At 34.2% G+C, this 11,087-nt stretch overlaps 1 protein-coding gene across 1 annotated transcript; it reads right to left on the minus strand.

Annotated features, from left to right (window-relative positions):
* Positions 1–3,425: 3,425 nt before the first annotated feature.
* On the minus strand, positions 3,426–6,136 carry LOC106772650 (heavy metal-associated isoprenylated plant protein 34). Its single transcript, XM_014659186.2, has 3 exons — positions 5,803–6,136; positions 5,567–5,642; positions 3,426–5,251 (listed from the first exon to the last, which is right to left on the minus strand). The coding sequence occupies exons 1-3, from the start codon at positions 5,830–5,832 to the stop codon at positions 3,693–3,695; spliced, it is 1,665 nt and encodes a 554-aa protein (XP_014514672.1). The 5' UTR covers positions 5,833–6,136; the 3' UTR covers positions 3,426–3,692.
* Between the last annotated feature and the right edge of the window lie 4,951 nt (positions 6,137–11,087).

Here is an 11,087-nt window from a genome sequence, read left to right on the forward strand (position 1 = left end):
TCTAAGTTTTAAGGTTAAGGGTATTTTAATAATTTTCATTCTCAAAATTAAAAAAAAAAAATCTCAAACCCTTACCCACCTCTCTCGTTCCTCTCAATCCTTTCTCTCTCATCTCTTTCACTCAAACCTTTTCTCTGTCATCCCTGCTCTAACCCCAATTGAAAAAAATCAGAAACACTTGCCTTATTTTAATAATTTTCATTCTCAAAACTAAAAAAAAGAAACCTGAAAACCTTACTCACCTCCTTCATTCCTCTCAATCCTTTCTCCTTCACCTCTCTCACTCAAACATTTTCTTTGTCATCTCTGCACTAGTCCCAACTAAAAAAACACTCATTATTAAACAATTTACTTTTGTAAAGAGTTGAGTCATTAACATATTCACCTTCCGAAAAAAGAAGTTCATTCAAAATCTCTTAAGTTCATTCAAAATCTCTTTAGTTTCATTATCTTCACTATATATATTACAGCTGACGGGGCACCAAGACTTATGAGCATCCTTCCTTTACATTTTGAGACTACTACGTAACATTGCTTTGTGACCATTTAATTTTTTTTGGTAGAAATTCATTAACTTGTTTTCCTTTACTAAAGAAAAAACAAATCAAAATACAAGAAAATTCTCAACGATAAAATCAAACAATAAAAATTCTAAATCTTGAAATTTTATTTAAAATTATATAAAGAAAAAATTAGGTGCTTTAATTTTTTTATTTATGTAAGTATTTTTTTCCTCTAACCATTTTATATAATAATGAGTTTTTTTAGTTGGGACTAGTGTAGAGATGACAGAGAAAATGTTTGAGTGTGAGAGATGAAGGAGAAAGGATTGAGAGGATGAAGGAGATGAGTAAGGGGTTTCCTTTTTTAGTTTTGAGAATGAAAAATATTACAATAAGACAAGTGTTTCTTATTTTTTTCAATTGGAGCTAGAGTAGAATGACAGAGAAAAGGTTAAAGTGAAAGAGATGAAAGAGAAAGAGTTGAGAGGAATGAGAGAGGTGGGTAAGGGTTTGGGGTTTCTTTTTTAATTTTGAGAATGAAAATTATTAAAATACCCTTAACCTTAAAACTTAGAATTCATGATACAAGGTTATTTTTGTCTACTGAAATGCGGTACACATTGCTAGAATGTACCAACTGAAAAACAGGCGTACACAAGTTAGCAAACCCATTATTTTTAAAAATTGGAAAAAAAGAATGAGCAATCGATTTAGCTATGAAATCAAGATTTTTAAATCGGTCATTATTTATAGTAATTGATTTTTATACTCATTTAGTCATTAATTCATCACTAATTTTGATAAACAAATAGGTAAGGTGAATCAATGACGAACAAAATAATAATTGAGTTGTTTGATCATTAAATCGGTCACTGTTTAGTAATAATCGATTTGATTAATTTAATAGTTGAATTTTTTATCATTATTTGTTGTTTTTCTTGTAATGTAAGTAATTACATTTGTAACCAAAGTCTGTAAGCTCAAATATTACATCTATAAGTCAATTATATAATGTAACTATTCCTAACAATGTGTAGGAAACTTTAGCTAACTCCAAATAGAAGGGTGTTATGAATAAGGATATGAGATCCTAATAAAAGCGTTGCTTGATAAATTCAGTAAGTCAATGTTAGATTTATAGGAAGATTGATAAATCTCTCACAGACCATACTAAATTGAGTTTATGCTCTTAACATGGTTAATCGGTTCATACACAATCCAAGTGAAAAATACACAAATGCTAGTATATAGATTTTAAGGGATCTAAAATTTGCATTTAGATAAAGAGTTCTATTATAAAGAACTTAAACTATAAGGATGATAATTTATTTTAACACATTGACATGCATTCTTAATGATAGAAGATTAACATGTAGATTCTTAACATTTATAGGAGATAAGTTTGTCATATGGAGAAAAAAAAAATAGAATGTTGCAGTTACAAAATGTAAATTTAAAGGAATGATTAATGAATTTTATGAATGTTTATGGCTCATGCTACTTCTAAGATTTAGGACATTAACATGCACATTTCATTCGATTGTATTGTGTAAAATTGCTTATAATCTTATCCAATATAAAGCATGAAGAAGTTAATAAATTTTTCATCAAAGAAAAACTTGATAAAAGTATTTTAAAATTGTTAAATATTCAATATAAAAATTAGCTTGTAAAAAGCAAATTTCTTATAAATTAGGTTTAAACCATTTAGTTGTCCCTATTTTTGAGAGGTTTTTCCATTTTGATCCCCGTCTTATTCGAATCCCCAATTGAGTCCCTATAAGTATTAATTTCAATCAATTAAGCCCCTCCCGTTAAATTCATGCCACGTTTCATGCCACGTTTCAACTCTAAATAGGTCACGTTTATAGAAATTAACAGGTCATCCTCCCAGCTGTGCAAAAAAATTAACCCCGTTAACTAAATTTAACGGGAGGGGCTTAATTGATTGAAATTAACACTTATAGAGACTCAATTGTGGATTCGAATAAGACGGGATCAAAATGGGAAAACCTCCCGAAAATAAAGAAACTAAATAGTTTAAACCTATAAATTATTAACAAGTTGGAAGTGCATGACATTCATTTACCTACTTTCAGGAGGAATGTTGAGATAGAAATATTTGATTACCCAAATTCTATAATAAGAACTTTCTTTTATATAATTTTAGAAAATGAGTTGACAATTCAATTCGTGAATTTAGCCAATTAAACAGAACGAATTAGAGCATGACCAAGACAAATAAGTCAAGATTCATTATGCCACCTCCAATGTATTTAGCAAGTGTTATGGCCCAATACAATTTGGAGCCCACTGATTGATAACTCATAAGAAAGCCCACTTACTCCTTTTGACAATTTGCAATATAATTAATATCTATGGCTAAATGTTTTTCAAAAATTAGTTATATTTGTGATTTTAAAAGTTATTATTATTAGGATAAAACATATTAATAGTTATATGATTGGTAAGAATATGTATGAGATGTGTCAACATTCTCTTTGATCACCTTTCATAGATCTCTTTTGTTTTTTTCTTTCACTTTATGTTTCTTGGATTAACGAGAAAGTGAATACTTTGTGTACGATATTCCACACAATTATGATACAAGTTAAAGAGAAGTATACTACATTACAATTCTTTATTCGCTTCCATATGCTAACTCTTGCTTTTATAATGTTTGGTGGATCACTATGCCCAAAAATATTATCTAGTATACGTAAATGGAAACAAAATTGTCTTACATAGAGATTTCTCTTATTTTCATTTGTTTGAAAGATGCGTATAAGAAAAGAAAAAGTTTTCAATATATATATATATATAAGGAGTGTGTGGGCTTTTACTGTTCACACCTCCAATCAGGAACATAAAAGTTTGAAGAAGTATTGTTGCCTCAAAGAAAAGGAGATAAGGACTCTCTGGTTTATTGAACTAATTATTTAGGTAAGGACTAAGAAGAAGAAGATATTTTAATTTGAGGAAATTACAGACCCATATGATATGGCTGTATTTAATTTGAGGAAATTAAAAGGCCATGTGAGAGGCTGTGATGACTGAAACAAAACAAACAACACATCATATCTCTAGTACTCCTAAAAATGTTGCACGCTTTTCTAGCACTAGGACAAAATTTAATCACAAAATACTACAAACAAACCTAATTAAAACAAACTAGTCAACACTAATAATTTACATTATGCTGCAGCTCTCCGTGTTCTCGTCGCTGAAAACATGCGTCATAGGATCCGCCATCGGGTGTGACGGCATTGGTGGCGGTGGATAGTAGTTCATCGACGGTGCCCTTCCGTACATCATATGCGGTGGGTACATCCCCATGTTCGCTTGCTGCTGCTGTTGTTGGTTCATCATCATGGCCATCAATTGCTGTTGCTGCTGCTGTTGTTGGATGTTGTAAGGGTTTTGTTGTTGCATGTGCATTGGCATCCCTTGCATCCCTTGATAGTACCCACCGTTCATTGCCGCCGCGGCTGCCGCTGCCGGCAATCCTTGCACCGCCGGGATGTTCATGTTCATGTTCCTCATATGGTCCATTTGACCCATCTGATTCATTGGGCCTCGCTGACCCATGGGGCCCATCTGGTGACTCATTGGACCCATGTGACCCACATTACCATTATTGGCACCGTGACCCTTGCCATTACTGTTTTTACCATTATTGCTACCCTTACCATTTTTACCTTGGGGAGAGATATCAAAATCTTGAAAGTCAAAGTCAATTTTGTCCATTTTACCTCCTCCGTTTTTCTTTCCTTTGCTGCTGCTGCTGTTGTTTCCACCACCTCTGTTGTCTTTATTCTTGGTTGCTGTTGTGTCGGCCGATCCTCCTCCCTTCTTGTTCTTTTTCCCAAGGCCGAGAAACCGAACAAGGAAGCCACCACCATTTTTGGCTTTGGAGCTCTTTTTCTTGTTACCATGGTTATGATTGTTATCTCCCCCACCGCCACCACCCTTTTGCTTTCCACCTTTGTTCTTTTGACCACCATCTCCATTCCCCTTTTTTCCTCCATTTCCATTTTTACCCTCGTTGAAGTTTCCACCTTTGCCCTTCATTTGTATGGGTAGATCGATGACCTCACCCTTCTTCACATTCCCAAAATTCCCACCCCCATTCCCTTTATGGCTGTTCATCCCAGGCCCATTCATCATTCCATGAGGCCCACGCCCGTTTCCCATCTGGCCCATCTGGCTCATCATCTTGTTGTGTTGCATAGGATGCCCCTGTCCCTGCCCCTGCCCCTGCCCCCGGCCATTACCATGGCCGTGTCCATACACTTCCTCCTCATCCTCTTCGTCAAAATCATCGTAATCGTCTTCAAACTCATCGTAGTCATCATCAAATTCATCAAAATCTTCGTCACTTTCATCGAGTTCATCCTCTGATAAGTTGAAGTTGACAGATTTCTGATTCTTGGGGGGTACTTTTGACCCTTCCTTCATATTTTGGAAGTGTGCTAGTTGACCACCACCTCCACCGCCACCTTTCTGAGGAGCACCACCCTTGTGATTGTGAGACTTGTTGTCCTTGCCCCCTTTGGTGTTATCTATGTGCAAGTTCTTGAACTGAGGGTAGGTGGGGTAGTTTTGGTTGTACATCATGCCTCTCTGCCCACCCCAAACTTCGGCATGCTTCCCTGACCTTTTCAGCTTTTTTATCAGCTTCGCTGGATCTATGTGCCCTGACACCATTACCTTCCCCCGCTCCGCATCTATGTTCACGGAATACACTCCTGCACACCAATAACTCACTATGCTTAACCACAAAATTAAATAATACTCTCCAATCTCAAATCTAATTATCTTTGCTTGCAAATACAGAAACCATCCTACCCAATAAAGAAAAGTTCCAATCTATCTACCAAGAAAAAAAAATTAAAAAAGTAAACTTGGAAGCTGCTCACCAAGAAAAAAAGAGTAAAGTTGGAAGCTTGAAATATATAACATCAAAAAGAGTGGATAAATTAGGCGACAGGATAAAGTTGAGTAATGAAGCTAATTAGAATTTGAAAAAAGAAAAGGCAAAATGGTGGGTGCTAGAGATGTACCATCAATTTTCTGCAGGATTTTCTTTACTTTCTGTTCACAGCCATCGCAGTGGATATTCACCTTGAGAAGGCAATTCTACACAGGGAATAAAAACACAACATAGATCAGTTAACACATGTTTTGGGAACTGTACACCTTAAGCAGAATAACAAACAAAGGTCGGAAACAGGTTTTTCTTTTGAAGTAGTTTAATTAAGGTATGAAGAAAAGAGTGAAAGCAGTAACAAGTTTGCACCTGAACTTTGAGCATGTCTTGTTTACTCATCCTTGTTGGATAGGTGGTGGTTCACACACACAGCAGCACAGATATGTGAGTGGAGAAGTAGAGAACAGACAGTGAGAGTAGTGTTTTGAGAATTGTTTTTTTAGAGAGAGGAAAGGTTATTGTTGGTACGCATTGGACACTTCTATATTTGTTCCTTTCCTCAAGTATCCGTACTGTTTAGGCTCAAACACACGTACAAGAACAGCAAAGTCACATTTTAGAGAGAAAGAGAGAAGAGAAGAGAGAAGGTGATTTTCGAACCAGGGTAGATAGCTTCCTATGACTGTGAGTTGGCTTTATGTTTTATGCTTTATAATATATACATATATATATATATATATATATATTTATATATATATACCTATATATATATATATATATAAATAAGAAACTCGTGAACCTTTCAAAGTGGTCTCACACTGACAGCTTAATACTGCCATGCCTCACCTAAAAAATTAGGACCAAACTATCTTTTTAATCTGTTTTCCTTTTCATAAAATGACACCCTGACTTACTTTGACCCCCTTCTTTTACCCTATTAAGCCCATTAACTTCTGGGCCGGCCCTGTTAAATTGGGCCTGCAAAAAATGTATATATTTTATGTAAGTAATTTCTCTAAGGTCAAGTTGTTCATGACACTACATGAATTGCTTAAGAGAAACTGGTATTCAAGCAGTCAAAAAGAAGCAGAAAAATAAATGACATAAAAAAGGTACAATAGCTTATGTAGCATGTGACCTTGCGTGAAAGCAGAGTAGAACTCTCCCTATCAAGAAGAATAGTCAATGAAACTACTTGAGAAGTTCAATTCTTGGAAGGGATAATCTGTGCAGCATATTACGTTACAATCCTCTGCACTACACTCTATTGAAGTTATAATTTGTAATGTTACTGTTTTTTTCTTTAATGATTATAAAAGAATTAGGCGTTGTAATGTTCCGTTGTGAAAGTGTGGAAAAAGAAGATGGTTTTGGAGTTTCAGAAAGGAAGGTGAAATGGTGATTCTGGGTTTGTGTGTAAAAAGCAAGGAACACAGGGACCTCTCAAAACACATCCCGATGGTACTGACATACAATACAGCCAATCACTACACTCTAAAATAATGCATAATTTTTTTAAAGTAGAACACTGAAGAATGATCTTCTGCGAGTTAGGACCCTGCTTTTCCAACCAAAATCATTGTTTGTCTTCATTAAAAGTCCAACCTGGTGCAAATTTGCTGTCCCCATGTCACCTTTTCTTTATTTTTATCCTTTCAAATTTTTTTAAAAAAAGCCTCAAAAGATATCTGTAATCTACAAAAGAACCACCCCACCTTCCTAAAAAAATCCAAAGTTTATCAAAATGCATGTTTTTGTAGGATGTGGGGTTGGTTTAGTTTGTATAATTTCCACCACTTTCCATTTATCCTTTCTTTTCTTTTCTGTCTCCTTTCCTTTTTTATAGTTTCCTACTACTTGGTATTCAACTAGTGTGTATACTAAATCAATAAAAAAAAAAAAATGTAGTGTATGTGCTAATCAATCTTTGTTTTTGTAGTGCTGCAAATTATATTATATGGATTGTACTTGTTTTCTGTTCATGGACAACTCCTTCCTGTTGTTGAATCCAACATCTTGTATTATGAAAGGAATAGAAGATTCGTTCCTCACAAGCTTTCCACTTCATATTTTTCTTATTGATCATTATTTGACCCTTTAATTAGGGACCCTGTCACTGACAAAGACAGACACAACTGCTCTTTTAAGTTATAGATTTCACTCATATTTTAATTACACATGATTGAACATAAAATATAACATCTTTTTTGCAGTTTAATACATATTAAAACAGAACTATCAGTTTTGAGTTTGATATTTACATTTCAAAAACCAACCAAACAATGTTTGAGGTAAAGAGTTTACCATGTTTAAATGTTTAAGATTCAAAAGTAAAGAGAATTTGTTGCATTATTGATTGAACATGCCAATAAGAATAGCTTGATAAATACCTGGCTGTCAAGTAACCCATCACTCCATTATTCAGATACAAGTTTTTTGTTTATACAGATCCACTGACCCAATTGACATAAATATATATACCTGTTTGACAAGAGTGTTTCAAGCATATATCTCATTACAATAAATTATTTCATGTGCTATTTAATGTCTCATTTATTGAATTAGACACTTCTCGTGTTAAATTTTAACAAATGATATTTTCATGTGCTTTTTTTTTTTTTAACCTTATGGGGTTGGTTTAAAAGTATTATAAAAAAAATGTGTATTTTGTTTTGACTCCTTGTAATGAATTAAAAATTATAAAATGGTCTTTTTCAGGTTGGGGTTCCCTTGACTTAAAATTCAAACTTTGCTAGTAATGTTAGCAAGAAAATAACAATCAAAATGGTCCAGAAAGTATGAAATCACATTGAGGAAAGCGATCAGGAAACCCATCACATGTATGGAAAGCTCAACTATTATAAATAATCAGCTAGAATTTAGCATATAGATGTTTCATTCCAAACAAAAATAATTGATGGGGTTCAAAAATCTGTCTAAAACAGCTACTTTCTGCTAATCCTTTCTGTCTGGAAAATGACCCAATTAAATTAATTCCATTTTTGAATTGATGTTTCACCTCCTCCTCCATTGTTATACAAGGACACATGTATTTGCCAAATAATGAACTCATTGAATCTAACATATCAAACTCCTGAAAATTATTAGAGATATGTTACAAAATCCTCAAGAGGTCGCAGTCCAATAATTCAGTCACTATGATGAAAGTCATCTGATATTATGAAATGTAAAAAAGTCTTAATTTTATTTATGCAACTATTATTATTTCGGCTAGAGAGGTTTGAATCTCCTCGTAATAAACGAGGAAATCAATGATTAAAATGGGAATACAAATATCCCTCCTAAATCTGGTTAAAAAGTGACACTAACATAAAAGAAATCATAGTGGGACGGTTGCTCTTAAAAACTTATATGTGATTGGTCACATACAGAACTGATATAGCCGAATTTTGGAAAATGGAAAAAAGAAAAATTTGACTTCTAACCCCAAAATTGTAGTCAAATAATTCACGCAACATGCATAAAGTTGTTTTAAGATCTAGATGTATCAGTGTGTACGAAAAAAGTAGTATTGTTATGAGTAATGATATATAGACAACATTTTTTTGATAATATTTGAACATCATATGTGTCATTGTGTGATTGATACAAATAACACAATGACACCACCATGGATCAATCACTCAATGACACGTATGATGATGTTCAAATGTTGTCAAGAAAATATTGTCTAAGTATCTTTATCTTATTGTTATTGCATAAGTTTTGAAAGATATGAACAGTGGTGACCAAACTTAAGCAGAGTGATTTTGATTAAGGGTTGTTTAATTTTTGAGATTAGTTTGAAATTTGACATAAGAAAAGACATGCAACAAGAGTTGCGGGGGTTAATTTAATCCTGAAGAAGGATAGTGATTGGTGTTGGGTAGTGGCAATAAGAACTGAAGTAAGGTCCTTATCAGAAGGAATAGGCTATACCTTTCATAGAGGGACATGTGCCTAGGGAGGCATTGACAGATAAATTAAGAGCTCGGGACCCCAAACAGAAGGGCCAGGTTGGTACAGTGGGGTTGTTGGGTAATCACTTCAGAGTCATAAGTGCTTTTATGAGATTGGAGGAACCAAAAACCCAACCTCAATTCTATTTCCTTTTTTATTCTCTTTACAAAAAAAAGTTATTTTCAAGTAATGGAGTGAGAAAAAAACAGTTTACAAAACATAAGAAAAGATGCTAAATTTTCTACTAGATTTAACACTGCTTGGTTTGAAACATAACTGAATTATTGTTCTGCAAACTGGTAAGGTGTTGACACTGACACCATGTGTGCCTGTGGAAGTGGAAGCCAGATGCTACACATCTTAACCTAATAAAAAGGATCAATCGGGGTAGCATGGTTCCGTGGTGACCCGTACCCGACCCATTAGACAGTACGCATGCTGAAGCTGAACTCATGACATTCTAGTTTGCTAATGTATGACAGTTGACCATGATGTCAGGTTTCAGTGAAATTTCAAGTCAGAAAGTTTGATCATGCAAAGTAGCAATACAAAGACCAAAGACAAATTATACTGTTACTAATTTATTACAGTGTGGAACAGTACCATGATATAGAATAGTATGAATTATATGAAAGCAGAGTTAATTAATAGATTGAAGTTGATGGAAGAGGAAGCAGCAATCCCCAGAAGGTGGAAAATCCTTGACGAGAAAGAAAGGATTGTTAGTGTCCGGAGTGGTTGGGTTTGCTTTAAGACAGGAATTAAGAGTTTCAGACATTGAGATTTGAGAGCACAGAGAGGAGTGTGCTTTGGGTACCTTTTTTTGACTTCGATATTCTAAATTCTGAGAGGCTTGGATCAAAAAATTCAACTTTAAAGTAGATAATAATATTAAGATGCCAAAGATACTGTGGTTTTACGCTTGCTTGTCGCGGTTGATATTCTATATTCTCACTTTTGTTCTGCCTTTTTATTCTCTTGGGACCTTGTGCAGGGGACACCCACCACAGAGTTTACTTCATCTATGATACACTACCAAGCAACCAACACACAAAAACAACTAAAGTAGAGAAAAGAAAATATACAACAACATTAATGCTATGCTCCTTCACAGACCATTTTGACTGATGTCTTCTTTACCTCACTTTCTCCAACAACGATGCAACGTTACATAACATAACATAACTTGATTGACAGCTTTGAAATTATACTTCTCTGTCTCTAGTAAGTCACTCACTCACCTCCTGCTAAAATTGAAGTTGCCAATGATGTTCAACATTGTGCAAATTGCACAACAGATCTGAGACTCCGCTCTCTTTGGACACATAGAAAAGATTACTATAAACCATCATAGTTATGTTCAAAATACCAATTAAGTCACCTCAAAAAATATCAATTCTTGAAATCATGCAGTACTATAGTTCACATGCTATGCATGTGTGATTCCTTTGAGCAAACGGAATCATATTCACGATATTCACAAGAGTAGACAAGTATGCACAAAATCATTTTTCTTATGTATTAAAAGATAGACTGGGATAAACAATAAAATAAGTAATAAAAAAAAGGAAGAGATGATAACAAATGGATGTGAAACAGTGCAAACCTGTGCTAAAAGAGAGAATAATCTCATTCCCAATTTGGCAGCTTTGACCAAAGAAACTCATCAAAGACCATAAAATACCATGCTAACA

This window comes from Vigna radiata, chromosome 8, assembly GCF_000741045.1.
Source record: "Vigna radiata var. radiata cultivar VC1973A chromosome 8, Vradiata_ver6, whole genome shotgun sequence".
Lineage (NCBI taxonomy): Eukaryota > Viridiplantae > Streptophyta > Magnoliopsida > Fabales > Fabaceae > Vigna > Vigna radiata.